The sequence below is a fragment of the Mauremys mutica genome, chromosome 8 (genome assembly GCF_020497125.1).
Source record: "Mauremys mutica isolate MM-2020 ecotype Southern chromosome 8, ASM2049712v1, whole genome shotgun sequence".
Classification (NCBI taxonomy): Eukaryota; Metazoa; Chordata; order Testudines; family Geoemydidae; genus Mauremys; species Mauremys mutica.
This window is the reverse complement of record NC_059079.1, coordinates 106,903,924-106,924,892: the sequence shown is the minus strand read 5'-3', so window position 1 is coordinate 106,924,892 and position 20,969 is coordinate 106,903,924. Positions and strand designations below refer to the sequence as shown.

Here is a 20,969-nt window from a genome sequence, read left to right as displayed (position 1 = left end):
CTTTTTGTCTTTTGTTTTTGGGAGTAGAGGGATGCGGTTGGGACAGACAGAGCCTGGTTGGGAAGGGCAGCCAGATCAAACTAATAACCCCTTTTGTTCTGGCTGAGTGATTGGGCATCTAGACAGAAACACTGGCTCTTTATTGAAAGGCAGGTTATCCACACAGCTTTGAGCAGTTCAGAGTGAGAACTGACACTGGAAAACCTTCCCTGCTCCAACCACTTCCAGTTAAAAGCTCAGTGTCAATTTCCGAGTCGGAATTCCCTAGGCTGGGGTTCCAACCCCAATGATAGTACATTCCGCAGGGACCAACCAAGGCTGGGGTTGGAAAGGGAGGAGAGTTCGGCCATCCTTTCCCACAGGCACACAACACTATGCCAGGAAGACTCCAATGGATGAAACGATACCAAGCCCCCCTCTCCCAGGGATATAATTGGTACAAGCCAACCTATTGTACAAGACTGATATTCTGGAGGTGATGAGAAGTGGGAATGTACCACTGAGGAATAAAGAGGAGGGGTTGGGGTGTTAGTTGAAATACATCTGACTTTTGACATTAAAGTGTCTATAAAAACCAAAATGGATAGGTTTAAGCCCATGCCCTTTCACGCTCCGAGAGCTTCCAACCATAGGGTGTGCTTGTCACAGATACGTCGGTCCTATGTTCAAGTGTCTTCAGAAAGTGAAGATGTAAACGATTCTTTGAAACGTTACCCCTAGAATTTTTTTTTTTTTAAAAAAGTCACTCCACCCAATCCACATCAGAGATGAAACTGTTTTCCAAAAAAAACCCACTCTCCTCTATTATTATAGGAATTGGAAATTAAAACTAAAAAGTCAGTGAGGCATTTAACATCAAGTGTAGCAACCCTCTCCTTAGTAAGAGCCTAACGTTGATTCCAAAAGAAAGTGAGCAGACAACCCAAAGTCTCGGAGAAGAGAGACACACAGAATATAGAGCATTGCAAACAATTTGCTACATTTACAGATTTGTGTGTGTTTTTGCTTGATAAAACAAAATATAGATCAGAAAGGCATTAACAGCTAAAAGGCTCCCCTCCGCATTGTCGTATTGTACGTGTACAGAAGTATGGCAGAGTTTTGAGGTTAATATGTCATTTGTTACAGTACAGTCAACCAATCAGAAGCAGTGAGTGAATACAGAACCTGGACAGAATCCAACAATTACAGATAACCACCGGGAGGGGGAAACAAGCCACGAGGAGCAGACAGAGCAGCAGCACCTAGATACGTATTCCTTTAAAAAACCAAAACCAACCCCACCTCTGTGCAAACCCTGAACCACAGTGTTTTGGATCCTGCCACAGCTACCTGTATGCAAGATGGACGTCCAACGTGCAAGGCCCAAGAGAGAGGAGATGCACATGATTTAACAGACACTTCTTCCACCTGAAATGGCAAGGCCAACTGCACCCCCACTTGGGGGTTGTGGGGCAGACTTGGCTCTGCATTAACAGCTGCCTCTGACTCCCACTGCAGCAGACACGGCAACCGCAAGCTACAGAACCAACCAGCACATGGGAGAACCTTTTTAAAGGAGGTGAGATGGTCAAGATGGACCATCCCTGACTAGAACGGAGATCAAGTTCCTCTCAGGAAAGTGGTGGTGGGGGAAGGAAATCAGGCCAATGCAAATATCAGACCATCTGCTCTTCTCTAGAAGGGAAACGTATTTCAACAGCCAGCTCCCCGCCTCGGAGGCGCGTTTGGCCACATGCAATCCTCTTGCTATATATTCTACATAGAGGTGGGTCTCACAGCTTTGGGAAGGTGCGTCCGGAGACTCGTCCCATGTGCACCATGAGGCATGGCAGACCTCTCTGAGGTCAATCCTAGTGTTCAGTCAGCCCTGGTACCCACTAAGCAGGCTGTGGGGCTCTGTGCCTGTGGAGACAGGCTAGAACCCTATGCGGTCAGCCCTCGTCTCAGCAACGGTGCCAGAGACCCGTACTCCCGGTGCCATCCAACACTAGATTGTCCTCCCCTCTTTGGAACGTGGCCTGCATCATACACTGCAGGCAGTAAACAGCAAAGGTCTCCTCTCCCTCTAGAGCAGAGGGTGAAACAGGACCTTGTTGCCTTGATTTGTGTCAGTCTTCAGGACCATACGCAGGATGCAACGCAGCTGCCTCTCTCGGGTTCATTTCCACGTCTCCTCTCCCTCCCCCAGGTATCTGGACCTGCCTCACACAGCAACGTGCAAACACAGCTCATACTTGACCCTATTGTAATCTGCTACAATTCAACGGCATGTCAATCCTGGGCTGTGGCACAACTGCTGGGATCTCTCTTCTGGGCAAGCTTCTCCTGCAGGGAAGACTTTCTAGACAGGCCCCATTCACACTGAAGACAAATGACAAACCACTGACTAAAATGGGAAACAAACTGCTCTGGGCTGAAATTGGAAAGGGTGTCGCACAAACAAAAAACAGCCAATCAATCAGTTTGGATCTCTGAAGCTCTCTGGGACATTCCTGGGCACTTCTGCTATCCAATGGCTCCTCTAGCCTGTTGACTTCACAAGCAACCACTCCTCAAGGCGAGCCCATTTCTCCTAGTTTCTGGTTTGAGTTGTTCAGATGCAAACAACTAGTAACAAAAAGAGACCATGTCCCCCAGTAACAGACAGCTGTGTCTCCACAGTCACTGCTCAATATCCTCCAGGCTCTTCCCTACCACCCCCATCTAAATCCCAACACGCCTGCCAGAGGGAGGGTCTGGCTCCAGCTCACAAGACTAGGGAAATTCAAAGTCAAGGCTGAAAATCAGGGCTGACGCGCGATCGCGCTGCACCTGCGTGTTGGGGCTCTCCGTGCTATCCCAGACACAGCAGAATAAGGCAAGGACTCTGGGCAGGCCTGTGTGTTTAAATCATTAGCGGGCTTTAGCTGCGGAATATACCAGGATCTTGATCTGAGGAAACACTAAGTACCAGCCACTCAGTTCCCTTGGCTGGGCTCTAGCTTGTGGCAGCTCCTCGGCTGTAGGGTCACCCAAAGCTGCTCTGAAACAACCAGCATCTCTGCCTGCCTGCCCCCACCCCCCGCAGCCTGTTTTATGCAGTGTAACTGAGAAGCTGGTTGCTTTCACTGGACAGGGCACATTAGCAGCACATGGACCTCTCGCTACCCACCTCTGGCAATGCCGATACCCAACGGCGACAAACACTGGCTGATCCACCCAGCTCACTGTATTGAGCTTTGCTCTGAACTGGACTCCAACCCCCCAGCACTGTTGGGCTTCCTGTCGGTACAGGGCAGGGTTCCCAGCTGCTAAGCAGCATGCAAGCCCCAGAGACACCCCCTTGCCAGGAGTGGTACCTAGTACGTGAGGCAGCCCTCAATGAGCGGGATGCTCAGAGGTGACATGCCATTGCTGCCCCATCAGCTTTTCGTGCAATGAGCTAGGGCGGGTCCTACGCTGCCCAGACAGCAGCAGGTCAAGGTAGCAGCATCTGCAGACATTCTTTTCGATACCCATCGAGCAAGGTCTTCCCTGGCTTGCAAGGCCAACACACAAAGGAGATACAGCACAGAACCCAGCAAAGCACATGCGTGAGCACATGGAGGCAGAGCGTATTACCAGCAAGGGAAGTATCCCTTCCCCTCCCAGGGAATTCACCTCTGCCTTCAAGCCTGAATTCCACATTGCCTCGTTGCCGGGACGCAGGACACCTTGCCAGCTACAACTTCCTTCTGCGCCATCTCAGCCCCATCTGCTCCCCACCCTGGTCAAATCCCACCAGACTCAGCTGGTGTTCTGGAGAGTCCGAACGCGAACTCTGGGGGATGACTCGCTTCCCGAAGCAGTCTCATGCTGCAGTGTGGTGCCTGCCGTGCACCCTAACGGGGGGAAACGAGGAGCACTGAATGCACCCATCTGTAACAGGGAAACCTGCACTGTGACCACATTTCGCAGGCAGCCTCCTGAATTGAGACCATCCCCACCCCCGCCAGCCCCCTGGGTCAGCGCTTGTCCAAGATGGGTTTCTTGGATCCGCCTTCCTCAGCTGCTGGGCCACAGCATTAACGTACTCCGGGACATTCCCATTTCTCTCGGCTCCACACCTCCCCTTAGTAGTAAGAAATCCGGCCACTGAGGCTGTCCCCCACCCCGCTAGGCTCCTACTCTCCCAGCAGACTGAGCAGACCGATAACCCCACCAGCGCTGCCCCTGCTTATTGGGCTGGTGGAAGAGGAAAGAAAATGACAGTGCACCTGTAAGTCTGAGTGAGGCAATAGCACGGCCAGTTGCTGTAGCAGGAAGGACACTACAACAGTATATACATTACATCGGCTTCAACTACTTAGGCTATTAAGTCTTAGATTAAGCTGCGTCAGCACCGCTTCCTCTCCAGAGTGGGCCCTAGAACCCACCTCCAAGGGAAGGGGGGGATCGTCCGGCGTAGTCTGTACAACGTCCCTCTCGGCTGCAGAAAGCAGCTCCGGTGTCTGTGTCAATGCAACCGGGTTGCCGGGAGATCGCCAGCCGTTCCCCGCAGGTCTCCCCCAAAGGGAGGCGGTTACGGAGGGGCTCCCGCTGCTCAGCCGAGGGTTCTCGTCCCACGCAGACGCCACGCCCCGAGGCCACGTGAGGAAGTCCAGTGGGTCACAGAACTCCCACTCCACAATAAGGCAACATTTTTTTTTTTTTTGAACAATTATTTTCAAGGAAGAAAGCCAAGGGAGAGCAGTCTGTGTAGAGGGTTTTTTTTTCCCCGTGTGTGTTTGTGGTTTTCAAAAGGGAGAGGAAGAGAAAGCTCCTTCTTCTAGTGCGGTCAGCATTCCTGCACGAGCCTGCAGCTCCCATCCTCGCTGTCCTCGCACAGAAAGGTTGGATGAGCCCATCGCGACGCCTGGTCAAGGTCCTTTGGTTGACTTCCAATTGTCCATGATGGAAGGGCTAGTTGGGTGGAGGGAAATGGAGCTGGCGGGAGGAGGGGCAAATACAATCAAGTCTTTCTGTATTGGTTGGGTTTTTGTTTGTTTTTGAAACGCATCCTTGTATTCGGAATGGGTGAAGTCAGCCGGGTCAGGGACGTCGGCGGTGCCACAGGCCGACTCGACACGGAACCTCGTAGCTTTCCGAGCAGGCTGCATAGCTGATCTGAAGGGGTGAGTGTCGGGGGGGGGGGGAGGGGCTGCGTAGCGCAGAGTGATTTTGGTAAATCCAGACGAACTTCTATCAATAATTTAAAACTTGATATATATATAATAAAAAAAATATCTCCCCCTTCCCAACCCACCCAGAAAGAAGCTAAGACATGAAAGTGGGGGCGGAGGGGGTCCGGCTCCAGTCAGTGACAGACAGCAAGCAAAGGATCCTTTTTGGATTGTGATCGTCTTGTTTTCCAGCCACAAGAGAGGCTGTGTGCGTTGAAGTTTCCCCCAGCAGCCTATTCCTGGACACCCCCGTTCCGACTCCCCTTCTGTCCCTCCCCACCGCACTTCTCCCTCCCCCGGTCAAATTCCCCACCAACCCACCCCTTCCCCAACAGGAAGCAGAAGCTCCAGCTTCTCTACTTCCCCAGTGTTTGAGATTCCACAGCCGCTGTGGCAAGGGCATGGTGGCTCAGGTTTTTGGCATCCTCTCTCGCAGGCTGGCTGGACGAGGCATGGGCTTGGCTGGATGAGGACTGGCTGACCGGTTTGCTGGAAGACTGGGAGGGGTAGCGCTTCCTTCCATCTCCTCCCGACGTTGACGGGAATCGCTTGTGACCACCTTCCTCTCCCATGGGTGGCTGAAAGAGAACCGTCCTGGCATCAGAGCCGCCATCTCAAAGCAAGTCACCCCCATGCACACGGCCACGGTCTTGCCTCCACCGCCCCCTCGCATCCGTGTTCTGCACCTGTCGTCACCTGGGAAGCCCCATCAACAGCTGCAAGAGTCCTCCCTGAATCCCAGGGAACAAGGGGGGGGCCCTGCAAACCTTAGCCCAGCCTCCCCACCCACTCACGCAGGTGCTCAGGGGGAGGGCTGCACTCCGGCTGCATTAGGGAGCCAGAGGGAAGAATTCTTGTGGGGCAAACTGGCTTCAGGCCCAGGCCGATTCTCGGCCTGGGGAAGTTTTCGGTCTCCCCTTCTTGTTATAATCCCAATTCCTCTCCCCAGGAGGCAGCAGCTCGAGCTGCTTTTGCTTCCTGCCGAGTCATGACAGCGGGCAAATCATTCGCGCTTCCCGACACAAGCTCCCACTGGGATGCAGCCTGCTCTACAGACGCTGACGGTTCCAACCCACCACCGCCAAGATTCATCCCCTAAGTGCATAGGGGCCACCAGCGAAGATGCAGCCTCTCTCAGCAGAGTACAGTCCAGCGGTCCGGTGCAGGACAGGGAACCAGCTCTGGCTACCCGACCTGGCCCCACCAAGCAAGCCAGCTAACTTGGTGCTGTGTTTTCATCATGGACACAATGGGAGGAAAAATACATACCTGTCTCCCTGGGGACAAGGGGGTTAATAGAGTAAATGTTCGTACGAAGAGGCTTAACCTGGCTCCCAATATGCAAACCCAGTGGCACCTTGTTTCTCTGAGGTGGAACCCTCAGGAGCGCTGGGCATGGCAGGTACAGGAGGGTGACTGACCTCCTATCGGGGAGGCCTGCGATAACCCCTGAGAGCTGAGTAACATGCCAGCGGGGCAGGGTTAGCTTTCCTGGCTCCACCATACCAGGCAGGCTCCTCTCTCTCCTTAGCTAAGGCTGGCTGTTCCTCTGTCCTGCCCCGCCTCCAACACCCACTCACTCTCTGTGCGGCGGCCTCCGGCCTAGCCCCCTCTTGATTTCAAAGTTCATCTGAAATTCTCTCTCCCCTGCCGCGACGCGTCACACGCCTGTGCTGCCGGCCCCTCGACTGTCCAGCTGAATCCGACTGTGCTCAAGCTCAGCTACTCCTAAAGTCACTGACTCACTGTCAGAGATCTAGGGAGAAAATGCCACCCCACCGTAACCCATTCACAGTGCGTGGGGGAGCATCCCCAGGCCTCTCCCACGCAGCCCGCGGGGTTACAAAAGAGCACATGGGATCAAAGCAAGGCCCAGGCTTCTCTCCAGCAGGGAAGCCCTTCACAGCTGTTCAGAGCCGGGGAAGCAAAACAAAGCTAAATGTTATTCCATGGAGTCAGAGTAGCCAAGGAATAGCCTCGTATTCAGGGGGCCCTTAGACACAGAAACCAAGGGGAATGTCGTTATTCCCCCACCCAGCTGCAATGACCTGAACACGACACTAGGGGTCGCTGCTGAGCTAAACCTGGCCCCGATTCAGACTGAATTTCCACCCACCGCCCCTGCTCTGGGAGAAGTGGTCAAGGATTGGGACTGGGTGTGTGTGTGTGTGTGTGTGTGTGTGTGTGTGTGTGTGTGTGTGTTGGGGGGGAGAGAAGAGATATGAAGAGCAGAGAGCTGAGGGGGTAGGGGGGAGAGTGATCAGCTGCAGCGCCTACTCACATCCACTCGGAAGTCCTCGAGGCGCCTGAACTTGCTGAGGTATTCTTGCAGCTTGCGATCGATGTCCAGATTTTTGGCTTTGGAATATTTTAAGTAGGCCCAAAACTTTTCCAGCCCATAGAGCTGCCCTGTTACGAGACACAAAGCTACAGACATCAGAGCTGTCCACGAAGGGCTCCCCCAGAGCCTAACGAGCACTCTCCATCCGCCCTGGCCGAACACAGACACCATGCGGACGGGCCTCTCACAGGCTCACTGCACTTCCGCCAAGGGCACGCGAGGGAATTGCCTGTAACCACGTGGCACCACCCCAATGGGTGCCGAGACTCCTCAATAGACCCTTTGGGCCTGGTGCAGCGACCGCGCGGCACCAAGAGTGTATCTTGACATGAAGTCGCAGAGGAGGGGCTGCCTGCTTTCCCCACATGGAGACCACCTTGGCCTGTCACTCCCTAGGCCAGCATGGGCTATGAGCACAGCAAAGCCAGCATGGCTGAACCACGGGAGACGAGAGGACCCCTCTCACTACTGGGTGATTAGCTCTGGGTGCAGGGTATGGGGGCAGGGTGTCCTGTTCAGTCGGAGGGTTGGGTCACTGCAAGCCCTTTAGAGAAACTCTGGTCCCACAAGAAGAGTGAATCTGGAGAACATCTACTATGGCCTATTTCCATTAACCTTCCCAGCGCCAGGCCCCCCAGCCACCTCTGTGTCCCGAAAAGCCACAACCCTCCGTGACTCCGGGCCCAATGTGCTCTACTCCGCACAGCCCTTGGATGGTCACAGCCGTCACCATTACCACAGTAAACCCGGAGCATGGCCGGACTTCCCAGAGGAAGCCCCTGGACAGCCGGTCGCAGAGAGCAGGGCTGGATGATAAGATTCAAGGAGCGGCTGAAGGAACCACCTACCAGCTTCATAATCCTTGATGGTTTCTTCTTGGAAATCCTTAAATATGTCCGGCCGGAATTTCTTCTCCAGCCCGTAGCTGTAGTATCTGAAAAGGCACTCTAGGCCGTACCTGCAGAACACAGCAGCTCGTGTGAGAAGCCTAAGCCAGAGCAGGGCTCCTGAACCCAGCCCCGTGTCAACAGGGAATGACGTCATCTCTCAGGGCTGGGAACACTCCCAAGGGACACACCATAGCTAATACCCTGCTTGTGTGTGAGGTGGCGCGTGAGCGTCTCCCCCGTTCCTTCCCCAAGGTCACACCCGCTCTGTCTGCTTTAAGACCTGCCGGCATTTACTCCCCAGCCCGAGGATGGGCCCACCCCACTCATGCTCTGTCACCCCTTAAACTGAACGCAGCCTCCCATCCCAACTCACAGCACAGGAGCCCGTACCCACATCGGCCACTGCCCTACCTGTATCCCTCCTTCCCATCTTCCAATGCCAGCTGCTTGAATTCCTCGTACATTTTCTTGTTAAAGTGATCTCGGAGGAAAAACGACCAGAACCGGAAGAGCGTGTTCATCTCCTGGGACTGACCAATGCCCAGTCGTTTCCGCTCTGTTTGGGGGAGAAGGAAGGCAATTACTTTGGGTTCCAGACCAACGGGTAGAATACCCCTGCCTTGGAGAGCGTGTTCAGGAGCAGGGGCATATGGATGAGGTGGTAAGATGCCCTGGATAAGCTTACAAGGGCATCCAGCCCTAAATGTAACACCCCCCCCCCCCCCGTTAAGAATGGCCATAGTGGGTCAGACCAACGGACCATCTAGCCCAGTGTCCTGTCTTCCAACAGTGGCCAATGCCAGGTGCCCCAGAGGGAATGAACAGAACAAGTAATCAAGTGATCCATTCCCTGGTGCTCATTCCCAGCTTCTGGCAAACACCATCCCTGCCCATCCTGGCTAATAGCCATTGATGGACCCATCCTCCATGAACTTATCTAGTTCTTTTTTGAACCCTGTTATAGTTTTGGCCTTCACAATATCCCCTGGCAAGGAGTTCCACAGGTTGACTGTGCTGCCAGTTGATGTAACTTCCACAAAAAGTCAGTTCTCTCTGCATGCATGGAGACGGTATGCTAGCCACCAGTAACTCAGAGCCCTTCTTAGTTTACAATGCAGGGTCAAGGAGGGTTTATATGCTTGGCTTGTCCGTTCGATGTCCCTGCCCCCTGGCTTAGGCAGCAGCGGAGTCTATTGTCCAGTGCAGAGAGCACAGCAGCAGGACAATATGATCACCCGTGACCTGTGTAGCTAAGGTGTGTGGCTGCGGAGGGGGTGCTCCCACACTCTACTAGACAGAGCGAGAGCTCCGGCAGCCCTGGTGCGAGCTCCGCGGGGCCTCCCCCAACCCACCATTAAGGCAGCGCCGACGGTACTTGTGATACACATGTTGCGTGAAGCCGTTCTCCTTGAGCAGCTCGTGGGAAGGATGCTGGAACTTGGGCAGCGACTGAGGGGTGCAGCCGTAGCTCCCGACGGCAGGGGTTCCTTCCGAGGGGCTGGAGCTGAGCACAAGAGACACCAATCAAACCCCCTTTCCTTCCTTTGGGCACCACCAGGTACAAGCCTGAGCCACGGCATCACTCATGGGATGAGGGGCTGCAGCCGAGCAAGATGGGGAGCACCCCAGGGCAGGACAGCACAGCAGGAGGAAAGCAAGATTCGTGTGTTTTGCACAGTGGCCTGGAGCATCCTGCTACCTGATCATACAGGGGATAGCCTGGGGAGGGGCTGGTGCATGAACTCCTCAGGCCAGGGCCTTCCCGGTCTTCAGTCTATAGCCTCGTGCACACCCAGAACACTACAGAAATCAGACACGATTCGGAGCTGCAGAGTCACGGGCCACGTGAACGGGCCCTTCTGACACGAGGGCACATTGGTTTAGCTGCTCTGATGCCTGTGTCACACATACGGGCGACAATTCTCTTCCTTCCCTTTAAATGGAGCCCCAACCCCGTCACCAACCCTCCTGCAGAGGCAGCTCCGCTGGACGAGCGTGCTACAGAGGGGAGAGCCCTCTAACCCGGCTGACCGCCGTGCTTCTCGGGCCAGAGGGCGCTGGGGCTGCACTAGGGGCAGACGGCTCCTTGGTCGTCAGCTCTACGGGTCTGTCTCTGGCCCCTTCCCATCCTCCTCTGCCCTTCTGAATACCTGATGGAGGCAGTGCGAGGCCTGTGCTCCCGGGAATCCATCACCCAGCCCACATGGCATTCCATGGGGGGGTTCGAACTGTGCCGCGTCTTCCTCTTCCGGGGGGTCTGCAAGAGACAGCAGCGTTAAGTCTCTTTTCTCCTGGGTTGACCCCTTCTCCCTCCCTCCTACTCCTTCGGCCACCCCAGACAGGAAGCAGGAGTCCCAAATCCCTCCTGGGTAGCTGAAAGCACCGTCACCCGCACACTCAGCCTGAGCCCCCCGGGACATCTCACCTTGGCATCTATCGTCCTGCCCTCCTTCACCACTGGGTAGAACCGGGGCGTCTGCGTTGGGTCTTTCAGCTGAGGCGTGCGAGGGGTCCGGGGGGTCCTGGCGTTGCGATAGTTCGGCGATTCTGGCACAGTGGTTGGCAGAGACCGGGCGATGGTTGAAGGCTCGGGGACTCCGAATAGCTTATTGGCCAAAGCGTCGGTAGGAACTGCAGGAAGGAGAGGAGGATGGGAACAGCCCCCAGAAACCAGCTCACACCGAGCTCTGGCTGAGGGGAAGGGACCCCACTGGTTGTACTTGGAACCGTGTAGCAGAGCTCTCTCCCTCTGAAGCCTGTTCAGGAGATGGCCCAGACACACAAGCTGCTGTCCCCTGCAGTTCTCACTTTTCACCGAGCGCCTCCAGAAACACACCACCAAGTGCCAGGCAACTAAGCTGCCTTGGGTGGAAAGCTGAGAAGAACCATGTGGGGCTAAGAAGAGCACCCACAGTTATGGGACTAAGGATCTATGGTTCTGCCAGTGTCCTGCTGCAGAGCAACTTCTCACCAGCTGGGACTAGGGAGAACCCCCTTCCCAGAGCGCCCTCCCCCCCGCCCCAATGCATCACTTCCCTGGCCAGGATACTGGACCAGCTCCACCACCAACCTGGTCCCACAGGCAGATTCCTTCATTTCATTCATAAGAAAGATACATCCAGTAGGTCTGACTGTGCAAATCACTTCCCTCAGAGCAACAGATGTCACCTGGTAGCATGACCCACAGGCGAGACCTGTTAGAGTCTCCCACATCGCCTGGGAGACCATTGAGTTGGAGCTCCCCCTGCTCCCGGGACCCCGAGCTGCGCGGCTAGATGGGAGGAGGCGCGCTAGGCCACGCCTCTACGGGTAGACTCCTGGAGGGATTCTCTGCAGCATGCGCCGCCTCTGTCCCAATGGAACCGGGAGGGGACACATTGCTCCTGGTTGAGGGAGCAGCCGTGCCTGAGCAGCTCCAGCCTGAGGAGCTGGGCGGCTGGTCACCGTGGAGGGACCCAGGGCACTGAGCGCCACGCTGGGTTGCAGGCAGCTTGCTGGGAGGTGATCTAGGACACTCCCGATTTCATCACCTTGTGCTGCAGACGTGACGGGTGGGACGACCAGTGCGGGACGATGGGGCAGGGCCCCCTCTGGTTCAGAGGTCCCCGAGCAGGGCGGTTGGCGAGCACCCCCCTACACACCCCCCTCCCCCCAGTGGGGTCACTAGAGCACCACGCTACGCCCTTATCCTGATCCCCGGCTCGGCAGCACGCCAGCCACAGCGTGACCGAGGCCGCCGTTCACGGTGCTCCAGCTGCTCGGGCGGCAGGGCGTGGGTCCCAATAAGCACAGCTCGTTACCCACAGCACCAAGACACCCTGCCTCCCCTGCTCAGCAGAGTCACTCCAGGAGCTCCCCCCAGGGGCAGCGGCCATGCCAAAGACACCCGGCTCTCCCTAGGCAGATCAAGCTCCAGCTAGGGTAACACTTACCTGATGTACCTAAGTGATGGGAAGGCACATTCGGCAAATGTGCGAACGGCAGCACAATGCCACCAGCACCGGCTTTAGGCCAATTCCCTGGAATCGGGCCCCGCGCTTAAGAGGGCCCCATGCCTTAGGCACCTTTTTAATTTTTTTTTACTCAACTGGTGGCATTTTGGCAGTGGGGGGGGTCCTTCAGTGCCACAGAAGACCCAGAGCGAGTGAAGGACCCCCGCTGCCGAAGACCGGGACCGCCGCCGGGTATTCGAATCGGGCCCTGCAGTTCCTAAAGCCGGCCCTGCCAGCACCATCTCTCCAGATTTCAGGCCCCGGAGCAGGAACAGCCAGCTTTATTCTCCAGGGCCAGAAGTAAGCTACATGAATACGTCCTTAATATCGCGTCTCTTACCTTGCTGGAATCTGGGGGGTCCAGGGGGGACTTCCTGGTTTGGATCGACAGGGGGCTCCGGGGTCAGAGTATCGAACTGCTCCCGGCTGATCATATTCACCTTCTTGAAGTTCTCCACTTCTTGCTGCATTTAAAGATCAAGAGGATGAGTAGCCAGCACAGCTGCCCTGCCCACGACAGGACGGTTCATCCCAATTCAGCCGAGAGCCTCCTCTGGGGCTCACCTCAAATCAAGCTGTTCCCTCCCGTGGACATGCCCTCACCCCTGCCCTCTCCCCGCGGGTAACTCCGGTGAGGGGTCAGTACGGCAGCGCCTGCCCATTTACACTGGGAGAGGGAATCTGACTTAGTCCATGACTTGCTTTTAAAGGGGGCCCCACCCCTTCGTGCCAGTGGCAGTTCCCAGCACCGAGGGGCATGGCCCCCCCCTCTGCACCATGGACAGGACGAGCGAACCCTTCCATTCTCTCCCTACACGAGCGATTTGTGCTGCCACGTGCACCCCTGGCCCTCGGCTAGCACAGCTCCCTGGCATCTCCGGTACTGTCCCAGCTATGTGTTTTCTGGAGACGGGAAAGGGAAACCCTCCCATGACAATGTCCTGCAAGGACGGGGCCGTCACTGTCTCATTGCTCTTAGCCAGCCCAACTCTCAATCCAACCTGGAGCTCTTCCAGAGCAGCGCCATGCTCATCTCTAGGAACGACGGCCCGGTGCCAGGGCACAAGCCTAGGCCGTGAGACACCCAAGATTCGATTCCCAGCTCCGGACACTTCCTGGTGACCTTGGGCAAGGCATTTAAGCCTCTCTGTGCCTCAGCACAATGGGGACCATACCAACGCTTCCCTACCCTCTCAGGGGTGATGGGAGGATAAATACACGAAAACACTAGAAGACACCAGCATCACCACCCCCTTCCTGCTCCTTTCATACTCACCTACTTGGGTCACCTCTAGAAGGTCTTACAGCTCCCTTGGGCTCCAAGGCTACTCAGGGACCAGCCTCCCCCAGGCCTCCAGCGCCTTCTTCACCCCCCAGCCCCTCTGCTCTCCAGAGGTACTTAAACGCAGGCTCTGAGTACTCCCAAGCAGGCGCCCAGGTGTCCCCCTCCACGCACCACTGCCGCCCACTCACTATGTGAACCTGCCTATGGCTTCCCAAACAGCACCTCGCACAGGCCCTCTCCTCCTCACCCCCACCCACTTCCGCCTCCCCATTCTCAGCTTCAGTCTGCCCCCCACGGGACAGCTGTATTTCCCCTCACGGCGTAGCACCAAGCACGGCGCCGCCGCGTATGCCTGGGGAACCATCACTGACGTCCACGGCAGTCATTTCTGTGAGAAGTACTCAGTAAAAACCTGTTCTACAGCACCCTGCAGACTAAGGCCTTCTTGGGGGTGGGGGAGAGCATGTTCTTATCCTGAGTGAGGTAACTTGGGTCAAAACAGCAGCGAAGACACGATACCTTGGCTTTTAACCCCACGTCAAGCCCACAGGGAGCCTGGATTGAACTAGAATGGCTACAGCCTGGTCTACGCTACAGTCAGGTCGACATAAAGCAGCCTAAACCAACCTAACTCTATCAGTGACTACACTACAGTGCTGCTCCCGCCGATGTAAGTCACCCACTAAACCGACCTGGTAACTCCACCTCCGTGAGCGGGGTCCTGCTAAGGGTGATGTCGTTTGGGCGAGGCAGTGTCCGTGCAGACACTGCGTTGCTTACAGCGCCGGTTGGCTGTCAGCCCCACGCGGGGATCACAGCTAGAGCCCCGGGGCAAGGAGGCTCCAGCTGTCAGTGCCCCACACAGTTAAGTTGGTGGAAGTGGCAATGGGGAGAACGCGCAGCACCACCAGAGGGGGTGTAGTATGGACATGAACCACCGCAGTCATTACTGCCGCAGCTGTACAGTGACCTAACTTAAGATGACTTAATTTTGTACCGTAGACAAGGCCTGGCTTGAGTCAAAAGCCAAGTTCCAGGTCTTCCCTGCCATTTTAATCCCATGTAGCTAACCCGAGTGAGAAACACCCCCTTAGCGAGTGGCTACCCACCTTCACAGCCCAACTAGCTTTTGCTCCCTGAACGCCTGTGCTGCTCGTTGGGTTGAAGAGAAAGTCTTGGAATCGGCTGCCCAGAACGTGGCACTTCAGAGAGAACAGAGACCACCTATAAAAAGCCTGAGTCTCTGGAGATACGACAGGTCGTTGTGGCAATGAAAACAGAATAAGGACCCAGCAACAGATCCGGGGCTATGTGTGGGAGAGGGGTCATTGAAAAGAACTGTAACCAGTCCCTCCCTTCCCAGCATCTAGCTGCCTCTCCCCCCTCAGCGGTGTCACCCTGACTTTACCAGCTGCAGCTGGCACTGGCACATCGGCTTCCAATCTCGTTTCCACGGCTCAGAGTTCCTGGCTGCCAGGCCTCTCGCCACACAAGGAGGGCAAGCCCTAGGAAGGCTTACACACCGCCAGAGATTATATGATGCTCTACAAAGCCTGAAACAGACTCCAAGGTGCAGGCCACTGGCGCACGAGGAGGAAGACAGAACAGGGGATAGGTAAGAGTGAGTTTTATCGAGCGATTGGCCGAGAAGGTCAGGGACTGTCAAGTACAGGAGGCAGCATGAGCAGAGATGCACAAGCAGACAGTGGGAGCAGCCCAAAGGAGCGAGGACGGGACACGGTGAGAACAGAGGTGAAGCGGGGAGGAAATGAGGCAGTTTGGGGGGGAGATGGCCAGAACCACAGATCTGCTGCAGGTTGAGAAAGGAAGGGGGGAGATATGGTCCAAGTGGCATGAAGGGAGGAGGAACTGGTGTGACTGGCTGGCTCCTGGCCAACTGCACCCATCACTCTAACTAAAGCCATTTTCCCTCCCAGGGGTCGTGCTACTGCGGGATGAAAAGGAGGCAGGGAGCCTTACGGGAGGGCGCTCCAGGGCATGCTCGGGGCCGGGTGCGAAGCTAGCCATGCCGCTCCCTGTGACCCTGTTCGGCGGGTCGGGGTCCCAGATCCAGCACTGTCGGCTGGATGCCTTTCAGGAACACCATGCAATGCCCTCGCCCGCTCCTGTCTCAGAGCTGCACTGATTTTCAACCAGTGCAAGAGACAGCACGGTCGCGCCTGTTTCCGTCTGAACCAGGTTTATTTCGTTTCGCATAAACAGGTTAGGAAGAGGTTTAAGTCCAAGTGAAATAAGCCAGCTACTCAAACTGAAGTGAGAGCGTGTCCCACGTTCGGTTCGCACTGGATTAACATAGGACACAGGTTCTAGCTCTCACCTTGATCTGTGAGTATTCAGGCTCAAACTGCTCCGTCCACAGGTCCTGCTCGTAGTAATACAGCCCGTCATTGATGACCTTGGCTAGCTCAGAGCTCATTTTTGCCCGGGAGGTGTGATTGCCTGTGCGATCCCCCCCGGGGTGTCGGCGCAGGTAAGGGGGCGTCTGTGTCACAATCAGGATCTTGTTCACGTCCCTGTCGTCGATCTCGTAGTCTGAATCCTCGTCCGACCAGTCGGTGAAGGTGTTCTTACGGCCGTCTATCTGCTCCATTTCCTCGTCAAATAGGAAGTCCAGCTCCTCAGGCTCGTCTTGGTCCTTCTGTTTCTGTGGTGCCTTCGACTCCTCCACTTTCTAAAGGCAAACGGAGGAGAGGAGGAGCTGGAGGCCCTGGGGGATGCAGCTAGGACTCTGGGAGAACAGACTCCGCGAGACCCGCTGGGTTTTCAGGTCAGGAGCCAGGGAGAACTGCACATTTCTGCCCTTGATAGTTAATACTGGTCCAGCAAGACCCTGGTGCTGATTCAGTACAACACATGGCGTGATCCTGCTGTCCTAAAGGCAGCAGGCTCGGTGTTGCTGAAAGAACAGGCCCACCGTCAGCTCACTGCTTTTTCCTGTAGGCCACGCGAAGCTGACCGCCCATGTTCAGCCAGGAACGTCTCACATCAGGCAGCGACTCCATGCCCTCAAGGCTGAACGCAACGGGGGCAAGAGAACAGGGAAGCCACCCACGGGAGTCATGCCCCTAGGGTGACCAGATGTCCCGATTTTATAGGGACAGTCCCGATTTTTGGGTCTTTTTCTTATATCAGATCCTATTACCCCCCGTCCCGATTTTTCCACACTTGCTGTCTGGTCACCCTACATGCCCCAGAAGCCAGTCCAGGACTAAACCTGCACCTGACTCATTGCGAGAGCTGGCCAGACAACTGCCAGCAAAACCCAGCCATTTCCCAGACACTGCCCAGCTCCGTTCCTACTCGGTGGCATTTCGCAGTTCAGCCTGCTACAGGGGGAGAGAGAGCCACACAGACCGCAAAGTACCTTGGGTCTGGCTGGGGAAGGCCTAGGCCTCTTCTTCACTTCGATCCACGTCTCTGAATCCAAGTCCGGCAAGCTGGCAGACAGGCCTTTGGGCATCGTCTTCAGGTTGCTGATCTCCTCAGTCTTAGTCGCCACAGGGCTGGCAGAACGGGGAGAGCCGGGCGCAGATTCTAGATACATTTTGGGACAGACAAGGGTTTTATACAGGGTATGTACGTGTTTGCGCGTCCACCCACCCACGCAGGAAAGGACGGCCCCAGGGCAAGTAGCAGGAGTCTGTGCGCATTCAAGGGTCTTATTCTCAAAAAAACCTGGAGAGAAAATCCCAGAGAAAGCTGCCACAGCAGCAAACACCAAGTCCAGAGAAGGGAAAGGCCTCGTAGCAAGGAGAGGCCTGCGAAGGGGAACCCTCTTGCCAATGCAGGACTGCTCTGTATGTCGCACTCTCCATAGTTTGTCAGGTCTAGATGGAAAGGCTGAGATTTGAAAAGCCACTCAGGGGATCTGCACACTCATTCTCCATTGAGTTTAGACAGCCCTGAGAAGTCTCAGCCCAAAGGGTCTCGAGTGCCTGGCCCCTCCTCCATCTTCAGTAGGACCCTTCCCAGGAGAGTCAATGTCTCAACAGGACACATTACCAAAAACCCATCCACCCGCTATTAATGCCATGAATTCGTGATGGCACTAGACAGCTTCCTCCCCGAGTTACACACACGTGCGCACACACACCCCCCAACACGCCCCTCTAACCTGTCTCCTTTTGGAAGCTCTGCCGGGGGACGAACTCGGGACAGTTGATGAGCTGAGAGAAGTCAGTCTGTGTGTGGTCCGCCATGGAGGGGCCAGGGAGAGGCCATTTTTCTGGCTGCTCCTTTCTCCTGATCTTCTGGTCCACAATCTCCACCACCTTGCTGTCTTTCAGAGCCTAGAGACCAAGCCCCCCGAGCGGTGTTAATTCAGCGTACGCCAGCCTGGAGGCTAAGGCTGCCTTTGCAGGGAGGTGGAGACAGAACCCCGGCGTCTGTGCCGGGGAGGGAGCAACATGCTCCCATTGGCTGACATACCCTGCGGTTCCAGCAGTGCGGCAAGGCAGGAAGTCCGACTTGCTTGGCCTCACCTTGGGCAAGTCCCCCAACTGCCTCAGCATCTTCCCGGAAGTCAGCGGGGAAGCCGGGTTTGAGAGAATCGGGGACCGGACAGGAGGGGAGTGGCCGGAGCTGAGCTTTGCCCGGCAGCCGCGCGGACCAGCCCGTTCCCGGAGGCGACCCCAGCAGGAGCCCTCACCTTGACGATGAGGCCGACGTCCGTGGTCAGGGCCTGCACCCGGTGGAAGCTGGCGATCAAGGTGATGGGGAGGAAGCCTTCCGTGTCCATCTTGCGCCGCAGGAAGAAGTCCCGCTCCAGGTTGTCCACGCTGAAGTAGTACTCTCTGCATGGAGCACCGGCAGCAAAGGAGGGAGATGCAGACTATCACCGCCTTGCTCAGGCACCGCAGACCCCACGAGCCCCCTCCCGCTGGGAGCTCCAGCCTTTCCTGTGACAGCAGGCGCCCTGGGAGCTCAGGCCAGGCCCTGGAACCGCAGCAAGATGCTGGAAGCCAGCCCTGCGCGGCCGCCAGCCGCATGAGGAGCAGCTCGTTAGCGGCACTGGACGAAGCAGAGCTCAAGTGCAATCCCTGCCAGGGAAGTTACGGGACTCTCCAGTAGTGGCTCAGCTCTGAGGGGCCTAACTGCTCATGCATCTCCCTAAAAGAGGGCTGGACCCGAGGAAAGGCTTCACCCCTGTACCTCCCTGCCCCCTCGCCTCTACAGCCAGAGTCATGCACCTGCAACCCGGCCTGCTCACAGCCAGACTGTTAGCTCTTGCTTGTATCCCAGGGTACCTGAAGGCCCCAGCTCAGCCAGGGGTCCCGTCAGACTAGGTTCTGTGCACAGAGTCCCTGCCCCACAGATCATGGGTGGGCAAGAGACCCAGTTTACAGGTGGGGAATTGAGGGACAGAGTCAAGAGCCTCGTTCAGGGGAGTCTCTGGCAGAGCAGGGAACTGAGCTCAGGTTTGGAGTCAGTCCCATGCCCTAGCCACAAGCCCCTCCCTCCTGGGTTCGGTAACTCCAGGGCAGACAGACGCATCGACTGCCAGGCTGTGGCAAGAACGTGGCTGCGTTCCCTCCCGAGGCAGCGACTATTGAGTATCTCTGGTAAGTCAGGTGCCACGTTTTGAGCCGATTTCAGCCCCCGTGCAGGCTCACGGAGCTTCGCTGCCCCGTGTTACACCACGGCAAGAGAGGACAAACCCCAGTCCCTGGCTCTGCTGGCTAGGGATGCCGCCAGCCCCCAGGGGAAGCACTTACATCTGCCGCTTGATGTAGTCCTTGAGCAGCTCCTGATCCACGCTGTACAGCTCTGTGCTGCTGACGTTATCGAAGTAGTAGGTGATGTTACTGGCGTACTTCTGGGTGCGCGAGCCGTCCGAGCTGTCGAATTTCCGGTAGCCGTACTGGTAGTCAAAGTGCGCTGGGCGAGAGGAACAAAGGCAGGCCTTTCAGGGGGGCACGGGACACCTACTGTCCCCGGGGCTTCATGATCTTCCTGAGGGTGTGGCTCTGTGACACAACCCAGGCATTACCGCCATCACCAACAATCCCAGCTAAGGGCCCAGAACACAGCAAGCCCATGCTGCTCCCAGCAGCACGCTGGACAGTCACAAGAGAGAACGGCACAGGAGCCATTCCAATACGGATTCCTGCCCCCAGGCAATTCCCTAAACCTGTAAACACCACGGCAAACAGAACAAGGGCTGGTGGTAGGTGTCCAGACACTGCAGCAATTCCAGCCCCCGGAGCAGCTGTCTCCCCCCGCCAGAGACCCCTCGCTGGGAGCAGCTATTCTGTCATGCTCACAGCAGAGACCGGCACCCAGCCAGGGGCTAGTGGGGAACTTGCATTTCTCTGAGCGGGGCAGGGCTCCGGCAGCCAGAAACGCAGGGGGTCACGGCAAGTTCACAGCGCTGCACTGGGAGAGCCCGGTGCCACCGCGGGTACATTCTATCTCAGGGCCTGAGGACGATGGGAGGAAAATTTAACCAGACTAGTGCTTAGGCTCATACTCAAAGCACATCCAGCCATGCGCTGATGGAGGAGCTAGCCTCCTACTGAGAGGAGACGGGTGATCCAGTGCTGACCTGGGTTTCTGTGTCCCTACTCTGCCAGGCTTCCTGTGTGACCCTGGGTAGGTCATAGTCTCCCTGGGCCTCAGCTCCCCATTTCCAGAGGAGGACCGCAATGGGGACCATATAAACACTTCAGAAAGGCCAGTCCTTAACCCTCACTCGGGATGCTCATCCACACGACTTATGGATCCCACGACACTTCTCAAAACACCATGCAGCTCTGGTATCCTGGCCAACGTGCCCTCCACATCCAAGGCCACGTCCGAGGGGAGAGTTACTCGTGATCCTGCCCCGGTGCTGCGCTAACCGACAGTCCCTGAATTGCCAGGACCGAAGTCTGTCTGGCAAAATGTTGAGGTTCCCAGAGCACGGACGATACTTTTCTCCGTCTGTGCACGATCCACTTCTGTGGCTGACCTGTACCAAACTAGGCCTGTTTATCAGCTCCACGGCTACCATTCCACGTGATGGAGTTACATTATTTCCTAGCTCGGTGGGTTTTGGCCTGTGGTGAATGCTCACACCCCAGGTGACCTGAAGAGACAGGGCTGTGAGGAATGAGATAGGCCTGACTGTTCCCATGTGCACTCAAACACCGTCACCCCCAAACCCTTTCCTACCTTCCCAAAGAACAACCCAGCTCCAAGCCCCCATCACTCCAGCAGCAGCAGTCAGCCAGTCACTGGCCCCTTACAAAAGGGCTCTGAGGACGAGGTGCAGCCCAT

At 56.3% G+C, this 20,969-nt stretch overlaps 1 protein-coding gene across 3 annotated transcripts in view; it reads right to left on the bottom strand.

Annotated features, from left to right (window-relative positions):
- Window positions 1–5,253: 5,253 nt before the first annotated feature.
- Window positions 5,254–20,969, bottom strand: part of LARP1 (La ribonucleoprotein 1, translational regulator) — a 71,661-nt gene continuing 55,945 nt past the window's right edge. For all 3 annotated transcript variants that reach the window (XM_045028370.1, XM_045028371.1, XM_045028372.1), the window contains exons 7-19: window positions 19,427–19,589; window positions 18,361–18,505; window positions 17,827–18,001; window positions 17,077–17,246; window positions 16,030–16,383; window positions 12,747–12,870; window positions 10,840–11,045; window positions 10,565–10,671; window positions 9,767–9,918; window positions 8,826–8,970; window positions 8,373–8,482; window positions 7,465–7,592; window positions 5,254–5,761 (exon numbers count right to left, since the gene is read on the bottom strand). In XM_045028370.1, the coding sequence (XP_044884305.1) occupies window positions 5,540–5,761; window positions 7,465–7,592; window positions 8,373–8,482; window positions 8,826–8,970; window positions 9,767–9,918; window positions 10,565–10,671; window positions 10,840–11,045; window positions 12,747–12,870; window positions 16,030–16,383; window positions 17,077–17,246; window positions 17,827–18,001; window positions 18,361–18,505; window positions 19,427–19,589 (2,201 nt within the window). In that variant the 3' untranslated portion in view covers window positions 5,254–5,539. The remainder of the gene's footprint in view (window positions 5,762–7,464; window positions 7,593–8,372; window positions 8,483–8,825; window positions 8,971–9,766; window positions 9,919–10,564; window positions 10,672–10,839; window positions 11,046–12,746; window positions 12,871–16,029; window positions 16,384–17,076; window positions 17,247–17,826; window positions 18,002–18,360; window positions 18,506–19,426; window positions 19,590–20,969) is intronic.